At 38.4% G+C, this 19,140-nt stretch overlaps 1 protein-coding gene across 8 annotated transcripts in view; it reads left to right on the top strand.

Moving 5' to 3' along the window:
- Window positions 1-19,140, top strand: part of MLLT10 (MLLT10 histone lysine methyltransferase DOT1L cofactor) — a 137,674-nt gene that overhangs the window by 19,638 nt on the left and 98,896 nt on the right. For 6 of the 8 annotated variants that reach the window (XM_075082675.1, XM_075082673.1, XM_075082678.1 and 3 more), the window contains one exon: window positions 10,923-10,977. The exons of 1 other annotated variant lie outside the window; for it this stretch is intronic. In XM_075082675.1, coding sequence (XP_074938776.1) covers window positions 10,923-10,977 — 55 coding nt within the window. Of the gene's footprint in view, window positions 1-2,790; window positions 2,876-10,922; window positions 10,978-19,140 lie in introns of all 8 variants that reach the window. One more of the 8 variants, XM_075082680.1, reaches the window with a different exon arrangement.

Raw genomic sequence — 19,140 nt, 5'->3', positions numbered from 1 at the left:
ATTTGGAGCTGTAGAAACACAGCTATACTCTTCACCTCCAAAGCCAGTTCAGGTACATGGTGCTCTCACAGTGGTAGGTTCCTGCTAGTAATCCTGCCAGCCCTGAGCTGTTCCTGCACCTGCTGCACAGATGATCCACCATCTGAACGGCTGAGACTTTAAAAAAAAATCTTTAATATAACAGTGGTTGTAGTTCTCCTCTATAAGTTCCTTTTTTTTAACTCTTTCATCACATGCATCTACAAGTTTGTTATTGTAGAGTTGCTCATAAGAGTTGTATGATGTAGCCATAGTTTAACACCTCACCCCCAGCATTTATGTAGTATAAAATAACCATAGGTGTAGTATTACTTGCCTTTTGCCTAAACAGGAGGCAAAGAAGGAGGAAATAGGAATGCAGGCTTTCGGTATGCATATGGATTTGTGATCAGGGCTCTGTCAGCTCTGGCTCAACAGGCTGCCTCCAGGGGAATGGGATCTCTGTGCTTGTGTTTAGAATCAATTTTGCTGTGGTTATTACACCTGTGTCTGTAAACTAGAATGCAAATTGATAAATACAGTCACAACAGAGGTGAACTAAACTTAATTTTAGAAGAAAAAAGCTTGCTCTTTTCTTTTTTTCTTCAGTTTGAAATCCTGGCCACCAAATTATTCAGGACTGATATACTATGTGTTCTCTTTGAAGATATCTCTTGAAATAATCCCTAAAGAAATTTTGAAATTAATGGCTTTCTTACATGTGTATCCATCATTTTCCTTAAAGGACATTTTATATAAGAATGTTACCACAATTACTTTTAAGAATACTATAACAAGTAGTAGGAAAATTGCTTTAGTTTTCAGCACACAACAGAAAAATTGGCTTATGTACTTTTCTTATTTGTGTGGCTTTCACACAGTAGTAGTAAAGGAAACTTCTAAGTAAGAGAAGGAACAGTGACTGTAAAATACAAATTGCTAGTAGATTTTTTTAAATAAATATGAGAAACTACTACTTTTATTAATAATATCCTCCTGCTTTCCCCTTCTGCCCCCCAAAAAACCCCCAACAACACCATCTTATCTTTTATGAATGGCTGTGCAATCTGGAAGGCAGTGAGTGTTTGTTTGTAGATGAATAACTGGAATCAAAAGTCTGTCTCAAGATACTTAGGCACAGCACGTGAAACTTCTTTTACTCTGAAATGCTATTGATCGAGTGATTTGTGTTTTGTGCTTTCTGTCCATTACATAGACAAGTGTTGTTTGCTTTCCCTTTCATGAATAGGAGAAAATATTTTTCCTGTTAAGATTTTTTTTGTATATGTAGTGATTACAGACTCATAACCTTATTGCACTGTCACTCCAAAGGTGACAGAATTGCTTGGGATTGCATAATGTCTGGTCATCAAGGTTAGTAGTACAAATGGCAGAAGGTGCTGCAGAAGTGCAGTGGAATTTCTGTGCATGTTCCTATCCAACTGGTGAACTAAACCTTATGCGCTCTATTGTGTGCTGTGCATATCAGAGCGGGAGTATTAATGCTATTTCTGATTGTGTTGCCTTCATATTTTTTTCTATGTTTTCCTGCTTGTATGCATAATTGCTACTTGGTTTTTAAATATACAGCTGAGTTCATAAGCTTATTTGAAGCACTTCATTATAGTAGAAAAGGTCTCCTATTTTTTTCAGTTTTGATTAGCTGCAGTTTACCTAAATGTAGACCTTACTTGTGCAGGAATTTATAATTACATTATGGTAAATGTGGATGCATAAAGTATTCAGGCTTTAAAACATAGTATAAAATAATTTCATTGCTCAAGTACTACTCGATCAAAAATTTTTAAACATAGCTATTGGTATCACAGGTACTTTAGTAAATGCGCTAAAGTTTCTGTGGCAGAATTACTAACCAAAATGAGACCAGAGCAAAACACTTTGCCTTACAGGAATTGCTTAATTCTTAATGTGAAATGTTTTGTGACAGTTAGTTTAATTGCTAGACTGTTAAATTGCTTGGCAGAAGAAGTCTCTAAAGCAAGCAAGGAGATCCTTAACTGCAAGGAGCCTTAAAATGCACGCTAGCATTTTATACCTAGGAGTTTTTAGAGTACACCTGTAGTATGTTGCAGGAGGACACTGAAGTGAACTGTTGCTTACTGTGTTTTCTTCAGCTAGTTTGAATTGGGTCAGTAGCATACTTTCAGCCTGGTAACAAAAGCTTGGGTGTTTAGTTGGAAATCCAGCCAAACATGACAGGTATTTCTCATAGCCTTCCGATGCTTTCCTTTAGAGATCCATGTGTGAATCTTAAATTTTGTGTATGTTTATGATTTGGATTCCCACAACATGTGGCAGGGCTTACTAGTCTTAAATACATAGCGGGAGATTTACGGCTTTGGACTTCAGAGGTTGGAGTAGTCAGATCTTGATACATGGCTGTGTGTCATTGCTATGTTAGATCGTACTCTACTTTCTCTGTCTTTTAGCTACCTTACATGTATAGATTAAAAGTATGACTAAATGTCACTTGTAGTATGTACCGGCTGGATGGTCTTGGAAGAATGCTGATTTGCATGTTGAGTGACTAATTTTCTTGTCATAGTCTGTAAATCTGTAGTAGATGTTTTTGACAGAGCTAACTGAACCTGCATATATTTTTATCTGAAGCCTTGATATCAAGAGAACTAGGTTGAACATCTTTAATTTATCCAGGTATAAACCCCGAAATGCTTCAGGTAGTCAATCTGTTTTTCTTTTACCTGTCAACTGTCTGCTTTCAAAAAAAGTTCTCTTCTTCTCCTGGGACAGATGACTGAACAGAGATGGGGCAGAGATTTGGCAAATTTGTCAGCATCAAGAAATGATTATTTGAAGATGGAGATGACTTAATTTCGTAAGTTGTCAAGTTGCAGAACATAGCACTTTTGAAGAGAAGTACTGACAGTATGCGTTAGTTTGCTCTATTAGCGGTGTCAGCCAGTTGGGGATTCTTAAATGTGGCAGAAGATCTTTTGATTCCTGTTGGGTCTTCGTTGTGGCTTATAAATATTGAAGTCTGGTGGGATCATAGGTTGGAAATGTTGGACCTTTAGTTTGCTTCTCTTCAGATACCTTGGTTGAAAAGTGGTGTAGTTATCTACTTGCTGACTTCTCCTTCAAATACTTGCATGATTGTAAGCTATCTTTTGAGCCATTTAGATCAAAATACTGAAGGTGGGTATTTTGTGGATTTATAAGTAAGGTCTTAAAATATTGCAGGTTGAGACTACTGATAAAGTATATTGCTATCCAGCTGATAAATAAGAAAGTGTGGATTTGGTTTTGTACAAAGCAGTCTCTTCGTTGGCTGGGCTGGGTATTTCTGTAGAAGGTTTTGGAAAAGGCGTTATGCAGTTCATCCTTTTTGCTGTACCAAATAAGTGAAAAATGAAGTTTTGACTCTGGCAAGTATTATAAAGCATGGGTGAAAAAACAAAACAAAACACAAAACCAAAAACCCACAAAAAACCCCAAACAAACAAAAAACCCAGAAATAAACTCTAATGGGAATTTTCAGAGTACCTAATTGGTTTAAGGAAAAAAACACGAAAGAAAATATCAGTGAAGTACCAGAGTAGAAGGATTTGATATGAATGGAAAGCCTAAGTTTGGTGTGAGTAGATGTTCAGTAATTTCAGCAACATCTGGGAATGCTTGTGAGTTTTATTGGATGTTCTAGAGGCTTCAAGGGCTGTGAGGATGGTCTTCTCTGTTTAATCTTTGTACGTTGGCAGTATCGGTTTTGCTTCATAGAAGATAGTTTGAAGGGGTGAATGGGAAAAATGAGGTGTCACTAGATTCTGAGGGTTGGGGTAAGTTACTGCCAGCAAATGTTGTAGACATGGTCAGTCTGGGACGCATCCTGTTGCTGGGTCTGTTCTTGTACAAACTGCATCTGAATTCTCATCTGTTGATAGAATTTATGCCAAGATCTAAACTTCCAGTATACTGGTTTGTACCACTCTGCAGATATCTGTGGTTTTTCATCTTCTGGTTGTCTGATCTTACAAGAACTGTTTCTTTTAGGCTCTAAAGCATTTGTTCTTCTGTAGATACCTTCTGATAAGCTGAAGTTGAGTGAGGTTTTCTGTTGAGTATAATCTAGTTGTCTGTGGTGTAATTAATACACTTCTATGAAGCGTCTTTAGAATTAGGTGTCCCTTTACAGAGGGAGTGATGTTCACATTGCCTGTTCAGTACTATATTTTCCTGAATCTAACACAAACTAATCACTAAAATCACCCCAGATTTTTCCAGGGTTATTGGGGGAAAACAGAGGTTTTCGTACTTTCAGTGCTTTCATTCCAATGTATGTGTGCTATTTTTTTACACTCCCCCCCCCCCCCCCCCCCCCCCCCCCCAAAGAAATGGGTCAAAACACTGGGGGTAAGAGGGATGTAGAAAGAAAAGTATAAAAGGAAGATGAGAAGATGTAAGACACTTTCCTCTGCATGTTAGAGGGGACTTTTGTATGTTTCCTTCTGCTAACACCCAAGGGTGAGACTAAATGGGGTGGAATATTGGTAAAGATAGGTGAAGATGTACCACAGAGCTGGGGAGATGAATAGCTGGATGCAGTCAGCTGTGCTGCCGGCTTCTGCAACTACTGATGAATGGGAGGCAGGATTGCTAAGAGCATCAGGGGCTGCCAGTTGGAAAGCCACAGATCAGAAACTAACCTTCTGATTGTCTGCTTTGCTTACCGTTGTAAATCTGTCCATGTGCTTTGGGGGAGCTTGTTTAGTTAGTGCATTTTGATATATACAGAAATACCCAGTAGCATGGTATGCTGTAAAATAGGTGTACTTGGAAGCAAATTCAGAAGTAAAGCAATAAATAACTTCTGCTTGGCAACTGACTCTCTCCTCCCAGGTTAATTTTAAGAAAGTTAAGAATTTGGTGGAGTGTGTGCAGGGTTTGTTTTCACTGAAATGTGAACTAAAACTTGCAACAAAACCAAATTGATTTAACCAGTCTGCTGTTTGATTAAGGATTAACAGGAACAGCAGAATAAAATGTTCTGTATGCCAAGTTTTAACTCCTGTTGATGAAAGGATTGAAAGAGAATGTCAGGTTTCAAGAACCGTGATGCTGATTTTGTGTAACTTGCTATTTTGTTACTTGTAACTTTAAGTGTCATGTATTGCAATCTCTTAAAGTTGTTCCTTTAGTTAAATACTGTTTGTTTGCTGTTGTCAAGCAATATGAAACAGTAATTCTGTGATCAAAACGTACTTTGGATAAAAAAAAAAAAACCAAACCTGTTCTGGAAGCATAGGTGTCATGCTGGGTATAGTACAACTTGGGAGGGAAAATAAGCTTGTAAACTGAACAGTTTGTGTATATATGGCTGAGGCCTGTTAATAAACCTGGAATATATGAATGTCAGGGAAATACCAAAACAAAATTGGCCTAATAAATATGTCTGGGTCTGGGCCCAAAAAACATGTCTATATTACTACTAAAATTAAATTAGTCTGTTTTGGGTGTGGTGGATGGTTTTTCAGTTTTGTTTGGTTTGTTTTCTCTTTTTGGGTGTGGGTGTGGTATGTGTGGGTGTGATGATGTTTTTTTAAGGCCCTTGGTTGTAATTGCATACTTACTTACAGCCAGCATAGATGATGCCAGCTCCTGAACAGGGTAGCTGTATCCTTACCCTACTCTGTATCTGTCTTCCTGTTAGTTTTTTTCAATCTGGCATTGTTGTTTGTATGGCATTGTGGAAAGATGGGTCAAAGAAGAGATCTGGCTGAGAAAAAAAAATGTATTTTACTTTTAGCTTTCTGATTAGGTTTTCCATACAGTCAAATGAATGGTTTTCCCAGAGCAAGGGAGGCAGTAGAAAGTACACAGCAGGGGATGGCCAGTGATCTTCTTTTGGCAGCAGTGCACAGTTATGTTCGCTTAAAGTCAGCTTGAAGTAAAGTCAGCTGGAAATGCAGCCTAATTTCTCAGGTAACTTTTAGGAACTGTGGTCTATTTAATCTGCTGTAGATCTCCTTGTGTTATTTAGGTTAACAAGTTATATTGAGACACACAGTTTATTGCCTCATTGCAATGCTGGGAATTCAGTCCTGCAGGACCTTACTTGGTTGACAGTCATTACTCAGGTGAATGGTTCCATTGGCCTACCTTGGACCAGAATTCAGTAAATTACTTGCACAAGAATTCTTTGACCTTTGTTTTCTTATACCAAGAGACAGCATATAACAGATGTCTGCAGATGATGCTTTATGAATCTTGCTCCAAATTTACAGAACCCTGAGGGAAGAACAATGCTATGTTCCTACTATTCTTTTTTTCCTGCTCTCCTACTTGTATAGTCTTGTTCCTATGTCTCTTTATCTTCCCTATGTACTATGTGTCTTTTGCTCTTCATTTCAACATGAATAAGGTAGTCCTTTGGATTAACCAGCTTCTCTATGCCTTTCTTCCTTTTCCAGTTGAAAAACTGGTAGAGTAGGTTAACCAAAAAGACTCCAGTAATGATATTTGTGTAATGTGACCTACTTCTGGTTAAGGTAACTGTTAGTGCTAGTTCAAATGGAAAGGCATATTTACCCAAAATAGGGGGAGAACTGTGCCACAATGCAGTGGAGGCAAATTGGAATGTAAGTAATTCCATACAGGAAGATGGATTTATCTAGCTCCCCTTTTTGTCTCTTATTTTGGTCCTCTGGTCTTGGAACTTTTTTCTGTGGGGTATCTTTAGTGGACACCCCCATTCTTTTTTTTTTCTTTCTCTTTTATTGTTCTTTATATCTGCTTTGCTACTTCTGCTTTTTTAATAATGAGAGAAAAAAATTGGTTCTTTCCCCTTTTGCATGGGCCTCCCATGCTTTTGACTACTTTAGGTCTCTGCTGGGTGACTTTTAAAGATTGGACCCCTTGGGAAGCAGTGGGGTTTTCATCCGACCCAGGCAGTCTCAATTTGCCTGGATGCTAAGGCTACAGAATCAGTTGTCTGTTGCTTAAACAGCAAGTTAATTATGTACCTCAGAAGTGAGTTGTGACAGTCACGCTGTCAGACTGTTCCAGCTGCAGAACTTTGAGATATGTTTCACTTTAGTCCTCTACAGGAGACCTCACAGTCCAAAGCCATTCCTGCTGAGAGTTCATCTGAATTCTCTTGGGCAGAAGCTACGCCCATGAACTTAGTCTGTTCCACCAAAGAGCTGCAAAAATGAGATGTCCACGTTGCACTCTGCAAGGACAGGAAGGGAAGGGGCAAGGTCACTTGCTACACCTTCAGTATTCCTTCAGCCAGTATTTGTGTCTTTTTCACTCCTCTTCAAATGTAAATCAACTGGCTGTACCTACAGCACCACATGCAGTGGTGCCCCTCCCTGCTATAGGACTAGTGCTCTTCCAGCACACCAATGACTGTGGTTATTCGGGCTCTTTGGTATTCACATTTGCACTCTCTAACCTGATGATGTTTGTCTGGACTATGATCAGTCATAGGAGCTTGCCCTGTTTATGCTGTAATATTTGTGGGTGTTGTGTCTGCCCACACTACCCCTTCCCCCCCACCCCCCAGTTTGTTTAGTAGTTCTCCACAATGTGTTTGAATGCTCAGACAACAAATCTGTGTCAGAAATCCTTTGCCAGAGCTAAGACAGGACGCACAACTGGAGAAGAGATCCCTGGCATGGGCCATGTGCTCTAATACTAGAGATCATCTGACCATCTGTACAGATGGTCAGGTTATTCCTTATACTGCGTTGCAGAGATCGAAGCTTTATTCCATCATACAAATTGTATGTGAAGTGGCGTCTTTTGGAGAGATTCAGCTGTTGCTGTTCACTTAAAGTCCAAGCTGGGTTCTTAAGTAAACTGGAAGGAGGAGACACTGCATGGATAAAAACATTCCAATAACAAATTAAAAGTATCTGGCCTTCTGAGATACATACACACCCAACTATCTCTTTTCCTTTCTCTTACAGAATCCTTTAGTAACAACATGCGTTTAAGCATTTTGAAACTACCAAGTTTTTTTTTTCCTGTCACTTTGCAAATTCTCAGCTAAAACCATTGCTTTTTTTTTTAACGTGGTATATTGCTTTGAGAGTTTAGAACTAGTAATAAAAGTATTAGTTTAGAAAATAAAAAAGGAAAACTTCTCTACTAGTGACTTGTCTCAAGGGCTGAAACACTCTGTTCCCGCCTGGAAAAGCTACTGGTGTTACTATGTGGTGCATATTGAAACTTGAGAGAGCGCAAATGGGTGACAGAATCTGAGAGCATGGAGACTGGGAAGGAGTTGGGCTCATAATGTGTAGGGGGAAGTGGAAAGGGTCACTGTGCCCTGATTAGCTTCCTAGGGTGCTACGTTATTGCAGATTGTAGCCAGAATTCCCAGCACCAGAAGTGCTCTGTGTTGTCAGAGTGCAAGTAGCTCTGCACAGTTGACCAGCTCAAGCTCCCTGAGAGTTGAGTGCAGGCATACTGCTCTCTGCCAGTGAGAGGATACTCTGCAGCACTCCCTGCTCAAGTTTTCTTCCCCTGTCAAAGCTCCCTCTTCCACTTCAGTTTTCTGTCTTGTGTCTTCTCTGACTGGTTGCAGCCAGGCCTGCAGAGGAGTAGTGAGGGAAGACCTATGGGACCTGAGTCCTCTTACAGAGATGAGACAAAAAGAAATTAGTTGAAACTGAGCTCTGAAGAGACAATGGAGTGTGCTTAACTATTCTGCATGAAGAACTGTTTCAGTTCCTTGCTACTCAGTGTCCTGTGATAATTTAAATTTTTTTTTTTATTTTGTGGTAAAGTTTGCTCAAGAAGCTTTCTAATTTAATTATTAATGCTGCAGTGCTATGGTTCCGTGCCTTCAGTTTTGCTGATGCAGCTGATTGTAGGATTATGCTTAAATTGCATTGGTGATACGACCTGAATAAAAAAATGTTAAAAAGAAAAAGTTAATTTCACTCCGTTTCACTGATCTGGCTTAAGGTGCGGCCCTACAGATAGTTGAGTCAGCAGCTGAGGGAGTGGTAGAGGGAGAGATGAATAAGGGAGAGGTGGAGGGAAGAAGAGAACCTCCAAAACTGGTTTTGCTACTAGTGAAAATGTATGTCAAAATTCCATAGGCTTGCAGAGGTGGGGCAAGGTAGACTATGTTAACAGCCTCCCTTGGCTGAGTGGTAGATATATCATGTCTGCTCACTGGCCTTAAGCCGCCAGCTCGCAGGTTTGGAGTGGGGAAAAAACTTTATTGCACTGTCACTGTCAGTATATACTAGGCTTCTCGCTTTGAGGCTGGTTTGGTGTATGGGGAATTCACTGAAATGAAGCTACTGCTACGGAGTGTCTCTCAGCACCTAGTATTTAATGTTTAGAAAGCTGGAGTGTTGAGATACAGCTCACATATATACTGCATATGTAGGAGTTTGTTTAAAATGAACTGATCGGTTCATTTCAGTTGCAAGGAAGTCTATAATCTTGACTTCAAAAAAGCACAGGTGTAATGCTCCCAGTCTGCAAGCAGCTTACAGGATTGTTCAGAAATTTTCAACCACTTTTATCTCTAAATTTCACCATAGGCTTAGTACTGTGGTTTCAGTACATTGCTAATCATTTTAGTGGGTGAATGTGAGGGAGGGATGAGTGAAGCAAAAGGCAAAAAGCAGCAATCCTAAGATTCTTCTGCCTGTGTGAAGCTGTCCATAGCAATGTACTGGGCAAAAATAATCTAAGAACTTTTCTATTCTACCCCTTGTGAAAGCTTCTTTGCTGCTGATATCAACTTTCTTACAGGTTAAGAGGAATAGATAGCCTCAAGGTGTACTTCAGCCATACGAATTTCAGGAATGGAATTTCTCACTCTTCAAATAAATTTGGACAATCTGTTTCTGAGTCAATTCTAGCACCATAGGCTCCTTTATCTGCTGACTTGCCAGTTAGCTGCTAATGGAGAATAGTACTATTCAGGGAATACACAGAGAAGATCTGTATTGATGCCAGATGTACCTCTCTATTTGAAGGATGTGGTGTTAAGTTTGCATCTGATGATCAGACTGTTCTGCAGTTTCTTAAAAAGCTGGTGAGATTGGTATGCTTTGAATTGTCTGTGATTTGGGAATTCATAAAGGTTTTAATCTATAGGATCTCCTATAATGGTGTTCCTTTGCATGTCATTTGGAGCAGTTGAAGTGGAATGTGTGTCAAACTTGTTCCATTTCTGTCATCTCTGAACCGATTTGGAATTGGTTCACACTGCTCTAGAACACTTAGAGATAAACTTGATGTTAAGAACTTGATAGAGACAGCGATAGCAGAAAGATCATACTCTTGTGGTCCTGGTGTATGTCAGAAGGATATGATGTCAAACTGCTTGTTTCCAGTCGTGCAGTCTTGGCAAATTTTAAGGATGAGTCAACTTCTGACCTCCTTTTTCTGAGACAGAAAGTGAGATTATTTTTGGTCTCTCAGGGTAAGTGAGAGCCAGCAGAGACCGTGAAGTCAGCTATAGTATGTGCACCTGTGCTAATATATCCATGGCACATCTCTGTGATTGACCACCTTGGTGAATACGGAGATCCTAGGAGAAAGAAATATGACAGGGAGTCTTTGGACCGTGCCTGAGTCGCTTATCAAGTGAGTCTACCCATGTTATAGTTTTTTGAGGCATCTCCAGAATTCCAGGGAGTGGAATCCAGGAATAAAAACTTGGAGGTAGAACTACAAATAGCTTAAATATAGTATCAAGATCTGAAGGAGAAAGCTTAGCTTGTGGCAAACTAACATTAATGTTCAAATACAGGTTAAGGGAAAACACACCCGTTCACTTAGAAAGAATGGTTAATTCCTTAATGACAGCTAACAGTTTTGATGTGTGTGGTTTCTTTTTCAATGCTCCTATGATCATTCCATTTTTTTATTTTATTTTTGCTTTTTTTCCCTAGAGATGTGAATTATGCCCTCATAAGGATGGTGCTTTAAAGAGAACAGATAATGGGGGTAAGTTTTATTCTTATTTTTTGTGAACTCTCTTATTTTGTATGAGGGGAAATAAGACTGTGAAAAAAAAGTTATATAGGGACCCTAAACATAAGTGAAAACATTGGCTGGTTTGGAAAGAGAGAACTATTTTACAGTAACCTTTATTTGTCCAATTTAGGTTGAGTTTAGTTTGAGAACATCAGTCATTAGTCTTAGTTTTATTTTTAGAAAGAGTTACAATGACAGAGAAACTGCATTTTAACATAAGATTTTAGTGGGGAAAAGAATAAATTTTGTGTGTAGTAAGTTGGAGTTTGAACATTTATAGAAAGCTGTTGAAAGTGCACCATTCATGGAAGAAAGTGGAATTTTTATGTCTGTAGGTCAGACTGAATGCATCAGTACATTCTCAAAGAATAGCTCTTTCATGCCTGATTTACGAATACATTCTGTAACAAAGAAGTTAGAGTTGAAAAGTTGCAGTAGTGATTACTTGTCCCTTGCATCTTTCTAATTTCATCATTTGGGTTATCATCAGTTCTGCTCCTGCTGAGTAGAACTGCTAGAGAAAGTCTTTGCTGAATATCCTGTATTGGTTATGTTTATATTAACAGCTGGGTGATATTAATGAAAAATTTCAATTAACTTTTCAATCACTGCTGGAATTCCTTCTCTTTTTACTAGATACTTCTAAATGCCTGTCCATCATCTGTCTGTAAATAGCCTGGTCATTTTGATACTGAACCCTTTTTCTCATGAGAGGATAAAGTATGATCAGGATTCTGTGTTTCATTTGGACACTATGTAAATTGTATTCTGGAGATTTTATGCTCCATATGTAATATTCTAACTAATTTATATCTTAGCCTGGTGTTGATGCAGCTTTGCTATTTCTGTTGCAGTTGAGTTGCAGAAACACAATACCTGCTTGTGTTCAGGCTGATCTACCCTTTCCCTTGTCTGCACTTTGGCTGCAACGTACAGTATAACCTCTAGTGTTCACCATTCTAGTGTCTGCTTATCTCAAACACGTTAGTGATAGTGTCACTTGTGAGTGTTGGGAGATTGTATGAAGTCTGTGTTGTCTGTGTGTCAGTGAAACTACCATCTTAAGCGCCAGTCCGGTGCTTTAGCCCTAGAACCATTCTTCCTCTCAGACAGATTGATACATGGCAGCATTTAATTTCTTCAGAAATGGCAGCTGGACACTTGCTTTTTTTTAAGGAAGTAAGTAGCAAGAAAGTCTCAAACCTCTTGAAATATACAGTAAGATTTGTGAAGTGTGAAGTAGCTGAAGTGTTTTTTCTGTTGTTATACTTAAAGAAGTGTTTGGGAGTGCCTTGCTATTCACCATGGTAATTTTGCAACTTTTTCTTTTCATAAAGTCTTGAGGACATATTTTGACACTGTGCATCAAAGATCTGAGCATTCGATTAGTTACCTCTCTTAACTGTACAGTTAGCTGTATTAATTTTAATTATGAATTCTTGTCTGAAAGTGAGTTACTGTATAAGGTTGAAGTTAAGTGATGTGAACCTTGGAAAAAATGAACTCCAGCTGGTGTTGCATTTCAAAAATCTACATTCTTAACCTGAAGCTTTCCATTCAAAGAGTTGCCTAATGAGGGATTGTGCCAGAAGAGTTTCAGACTTAAGGAAATATTACTGAAGCTCATGTAATGGGTATGCCAGTTTAAAATTATATTTACAGTAGGTTAATACTTGGAGTATTTTTAATGCTCTTACACTATTTGTTGTCACAGGAAATGATAAAAAATGCAGGTATTCCTGAAGGAACTTTGAAACAAATGTTTCTTATTAAACCTTGTAAGGATCCAGCTGTAGAAATTTGTAATTATGGGGTCTTTCTGTAAGTATAGAGATAATTAAATTGTCTTAGCTTTTCAGAACAAGGTAAGAAGTTACTGATTTTATGTCAGTGATACAAAGTTAGCTTCTTTCTGCCTTCTGGCAACAAGTAACTTCATTTTGTGGCCAGAAAACCAATACAGTTTTTGTTTTGAATATGCAGATAGCTTAGCTTATACACGCTCTGCTGCTTTTGTAGGTTTTTTTGGGTTTTTTTTGGTAACAGTCTTCTGGATATTTGCTTTTTAATAACGTGAAGAAACGTGGGTGTTTTTGGATGTTGATGATACTGCATTTTCTTTTACGTCAGGACTCTTAATGTTTTTTGGTCTACTGAGCTTTTACTGTAGGGTTCCATGATTTTCTTAACCTACAGTGAGACATTGTTACTGCAGGGACGGTCCTTGCTATGCATTACTTCGTCCTCTGTGATGGTACCGGCATTTAAAACTAACACCCCTCCCCAGGTTTATTTTCACCTAAATGAAATCAGTTCCCTGCTGCAGCTGACCCTGCTAATGCTGATACAGGGGAATGACCAGGACTATTTTTTTTTAGCAGCAGCCTGTGCAGCTGTCTTAAGTCAGTTGCATAATTGTACCTGCAAGGAGCCTAATCTTATCTCTTACGTAAGGGTGGTATATTGCCTCTAAAAACTCTGGAGCAGTGTAAGATATGTGTGACACAGTTGTCTGGGAATCAAACTTGTTTTTAAGTATTACTGACTGGCTAGAAAATAGTAATGGTGTATGGTGTGGTTGTGTTGGTGTGCTGTGGGTTTTTTTGTGTCATGTTCCCCCACCCCCCAAGTGTCATGAAGTTCCTTCGTGTGCATTCTTCCTCCTTCTCCCTCTCCTTTTATTGACCTGTTCCTGCTTATCTGACTTTCTGGAGATCAGCACTTCTGTAGACTTTCTTTTTTGGTTTCATATTTCTGGTTGGAGACATCTACTGTATCCTAGTCATGCTTATCTGTGCAGTTGCTGAGGGTTAATGTTGCGTTCTCCAGTATCATCTATGGAAAATACAGAATTTTCAGTGATACAATAAATACAGCATTCTTGGAGCTGAACTGTCATGGGTCTTATACAGAACGTGAAAGTGCTGGCCTGAGATCGTAGGAGGAGAGGAGCATATAGTGGAGGCCAAGCAACATTTCACCTGCTCTCTTTCTCAGTACGAACTGGATTCTTGGGAAAGTTCTTGTTTGCTTTCTCAGAATACTTTCCCAGCCTACAAGAATTTATGCTTTGGGACTTCTTGAAGCAGAGGTGGTATTTTTTGTATTTAATGGAACAAGAGTCCTGTACACTATTAACGTGTCCACTTCTGTATAAAGGTTTAGTGTCCATAATGTTGTCTGGCTGGGAATTTTGCAGTTGATCTGTATGATGTGTCAAGATGTACACAGGTTTGTTTTGAACCTGTTACCTCACACTTCTGTTTGATACCACTTGGCACTTGCTGAGTGATAGGAAGTGACATAGAGCAGTTATTCTATGTTCACCGTTTCAATACCTCTTCTGGCTTCATAGACCTCTGTCATATTCTTCTTTTGTCTGCTTTTCAGGATGAAGCCCAGACTGATTGGGCATTCCTTGTATACAAAGCTGACCAACCCCTTTCCCCTTCACTATATGTCTTCCAAATGATACATAATCCTTACCAGAGCTGAAGATGAAATTTTAGAGAAGCAAATCTACTGCACATGATGCCATGGAATCTAGATTGCAAAATGATTACAGTATGGTTTAGTGTTCCCTAACATAGACTATGAATGTAATTATGGGTCACCATTTCTTGGTGCAAATTTTTCTCATTAATTACAGAACGTTTTCACTAGCCTAAACATTTATACTACCTCAAGACTAGGACAGATCCTGAAATTGGAACACAAGTACTGATTTTAGTAAGGCTTTTGCCTGAAGAATCTTCTTGAAATTGCATGTGCTGTTTTCTGCATCTGCTCTGAAAACAGAAGACATAGGTAATTCACATTTTTGAGGTGTTAACTATTTTTACAGCCCTAGTTAGCTCTTGGCTATTTGGGTTATTGGAAGTGGGGAGTGGGGTAGGGGAAGTTCAGTTATCCTAGATAATAGTGACTGTACTAGCCAAGTGGTTTCTAGACAGTGTTGTGGAAACATTCCGCTTAATGTTGGAAACTCATGCAGATGGTTCTGCACTGAGTTGCTAGTATATCTGGAAGGAGTAAAGAGTTCATGTGAAGTGCCAAGTGGAAATGGCATTTTTTGTTGCTCATAACCTTTTTTGGTACACTGGAGAGTACACAGATGCCTGCCTGTTCTTGGCTTGGTGTGACGGTGGCTGTTGTTGCTGTAATTGGAACCTGTAGGGAGCCCAAAGAGATAATTCTGTCTGGATTTGAGTGGAATACATCCTAGTCTGCTTCAGTGTCCCCCCTGTGCTCTCCATTGTCAGAGACCTGAACTGACCCTGAACAGAAGCAGCTAAGATCTGGTTGCACATGTTCAGTCTCTTCACACTGTGTGAAAATGGTCATTCTGCTCCTGTGCTTGCACAGATCTTGGAAACAACACAGTTGCGTTTAGCATAGTGTAGCCTGGACCAATATTGATGGTGTGGCTTATATGTCAGGGAGTTATCTGTGCTAAGGATTATTAAGAGTTGACTGTATTTAGCTGCACATTTGATTTAATTAATTTTCTAAGAGTAGTGGAACACTACATGGTTATGATCAGGGTGAGTCTCAGAAATTTTAGGAATAAACTTTGAATATGTTTTATTATTTTTGGCTGCCTAATATCTGTGACTGCCTTATGGCTATGCTTAAGTTTTGTGAACAAAAAATAGTCGTCTCTATATGTGGAGTGGAATTTGTTTTTTCCATAAACATTAGGAGTTTTTCAGTGTTCAGAGACTGGACTGCAGTTCTATAAATCCTCTTAGGTTATTTACTGGGGTTTTTTTATTTGTGTATTTATTTATTAATTGATACTAGTAGTAGAAAAGTCGAATTGAGTTGAAAAAAAAGAACTTTTTGCAAGGAATTTTGTCAATAAATATATAGAAAGCTTGGTATTCATGTTCGTTTAGGGGTACCACTGTGGTTTTAAACACATGACTGAATATAAAAGTTTTTTAAAATGAGAAAGGCTGATATGTATATGAGTTGCTTATTGATTTGCTGTCTTATGTCTAAGAAGGCTATTGAAAGAGAGAGTAACTTTTCTTTAGCTTCGTACCCTGTATGTGGATTAGTAGTTGGACAAAATATAAACACTTGTTTTTTTTGAAAAACAGAAAAGCAACAAGCGAGCATTTGTTTGAAGAGACTTGAGAACTGTAGGCTGTCTGACAGTTTTGGCCTTTTCAGTTCAGTAATGTTTCCTTAACTGTTGCAGTAATTTCCTCTGGGTTTTTGACACTCAGGAGGAAATAAAATCATGACGATTTGAACTGATTATAGTTTTTTGAATCCCAATTCTTTTATCTTGTCATAATACTGAGTATGCAGTCGTTTTTTTTTTTTAAACAAGTTGTTCAGTTATATCTAATATTGTGCATCTCCTGTTTAGTTTTCTCTACAGCAATCTTTGTCCACAATTTTCTGTAAGCCTAAAAGGCTTGATTTTGCTCTACAAGGTGTTTGAAATCTGATTCCACTGGATGATGATCAGGAATGCTGTGTAACAGCATTCTTTGTGTGACTTTTCACCAAGACTTCTTTCATGCAGCTGCTTGGGAAAAGGCCAGCTAACAATGCGGTGGTTTTATGTCATGTCATCGTCCAGGCTCTCTTCCCATCCCCTGGGTTAGTGTTGGGATCTCCCAAGTCTATAAACACATCATATGCTACGTTTTCCTATTGCTATTGTTTTTATTAGAGTCAGCAGCTCTCAGGTTTACAGTTCTGATGAGTTTTCTTAGTATTAATGTCTAAGGATGTGGATGGTATAATGTCATATGTACACATTCAGGCATATGCATTTTGCAAGAACTGTTTACCTACAAATGTTCTGGTCCTTTTATGCAGATTTGCAGGAATTTGTATGTGTGGTGGTGTTTCACCCTGGCCGCCCCGCCCCCCCGCCTCCCGCGGGAAAGACAGTAAAAATGGATAAGCAGTTTAAAATATTTTACTAATATAAATATACATATTACCATATAGTCTATATTGTATATTTATTATTTATATTGCTTGTAATAATAATGTATAACTAGGAAAAATTTTTAGAGCTTTAGATAAATATTTATGACATTTCTTCCTTTTGATCTATAAAAGGGTTTCCTGAGGGAGGGGGAAGAGACTATATTAATGCCATAGCATGCCAGATAAAATTGTTAAAGCTATTAGCTTACTCAGTGGACAAGTAGAATGTAATCTGTAGCTGTTTCAAAAACAAGCTATTTGTTGTGGTGCTGTATAATGACCCAAAGTGACTTTTTCTAATGTATCAGTTCTTTACCTGAGGAACACACACATTTGGATAAATGGATAGTTTAATGAAATTCTATAGTAGGACTCTGTAGAGTGAAGCCTTTTCTTCACAGACAAACATATTATTCTTTTTTTTTTTTTTTTAAAAAAACAAACCAACCAACCCAGAAATTGTCCCTTTGTTCTAAGTACCAGTGATAAAGTTGACTGCCAACTACAGTGGTGAGATCTCTAGTGGTTAGTGTGAGCACCTTCTTTTTACCCACCTTTGAAAAGAGTGGGTCAAACAATATACTGAAAAATACTATATTAACTATACCGGGGTAAAGAAAAGGTAGTGACTTGAGCTGTCAGATTTCTTTTCTGCAAGTTTTACTGCCTTTACACGGGAAAGGAAGATCGGGGTCAGAAAAAAAGTGTACAGAATTCCTTAATGAAGAGACACTTAACTAAGGGTCTCAAACAGTACTTATTTTGTACTGTTTGCCCTCTGGCAAATAGTAACAATTATCGGTCTTACTTATATCATTGCTGGATTCACCTTTTAGAGTAGAGCTGAGTCTTTGGGTCAGTCAGCAGACCTGATAATTGTGGAAACTGAGGGTGCAATTTCATTTAATCTAGGACAACTGTTGACCTGCTGAAAGGAGTGGACTGTGGTTTTCCCATGGCTGGGTGTTTCTTCACAGGTGGTTTTGTGTATGGTAATCACATGACCTCAGTATCAATTGCATCAACTTATTTACTGATCTTACTGGAAGGTAAACTTGTTTTTCCCCAAGTTTAGTAATCAGGTGAATAAAATTTTATCTGCTCTGCTACATGTCAGGTTTACATTACAAGGAGAGGGCAGGGATGTACAGTTGAAAGTGAAGAGTAAGGTAAGACCTTACCTTTTAGTGACAGCCCACAACTGAAATGGATTGAGGTGTATCCTTAAATTACAACTTGGAGCAACCCTAATATGAAACTAACCTTTCAACAAAGAAAGATTTTTCCATGCTAGAAGAATACATTCACTTGGTTTAGGAGTGAGCTGTAGTTACCAATAAAGTAAAACTTAGTGAGATAAAATGGACTGTTTAGGAACTTACACAGAACACATAAATAAATTTTACTCTGGAATTGGTGCATGGTTCAGAGATGGTGATGACATACCAGAGCTCTCTTGTGGGACCACACTAGCACTATGGCTGGATCTCGGTGTGACTTTATGATTCTTTGCAGCACAGCTTCAACACTGATTGTGGGACATAATGCTAGTGTAGTGCCTGCTCCATGTCTGTGTTCACAAGCTATAGGTAGACTTCTCTTGATTTGGATGGTAGAATGGATTATAAATCTGTTGCTGTTATTTTTATCATGAAGTAAAAGATTATAAAAGCAAGGCTTCAAAAATTCCACTGGCAGGTGATTTAAAAGTACTATGAATTTATTTATAGCGAAAGTTCTTGTGAATCAAGTTTTGGACACTTAAACAGTAGTTGTAAAGGCAAAAATATAGTTAGATGGGTAATATACTGTATATTATTTATTTTCCTGGGTTTTCTTTGTTGATTTTAGATTACTTTGTTAGAGTTCGCTTCTAGTTTTAGAGTTCTTTGTTGGCAACAGCCCTTTGTTTGCTGATGGTGAAATTGTTAGGAGTTACCTGTTCTCCATTGCATTGGGATAACAGATCAACTATTGATTTTTGGTTTGGGTTCTGGAGCCTGGGATTTCTTATTCTGAATGTTAGAGTAATGTATATTCAAATTATGCCTGCTAAGTATGTACTGATAGGTTTTCACTGAGTTAAAAATTAGTTAGACACCGGAAATAAAAATCTCAGCAAAAGATTGGTATAATTTGGATAGGTTCTGTGCTGGTAATTAAATATTTTGCATGCCA

Source organism: Phalacrocorax aristotelis, chromosome 2, assembly GCF_949628215.1.
Source record: "Phalacrocorax aristotelis chromosome 2, bGulAri2.1, whole genome shotgun sequence".
Taxonomy (NCBI): Eukaryota; Metazoa; Chordata; class Aves; order Suliformes; family Phalacrocoracidae; genus Phalacrocorax; species Phalacrocorax aristotelis.
Note: the sequence above shows the minus strand (reverse complement) of the source record. Positions and strands in the feature narration are given on the sequence as shown.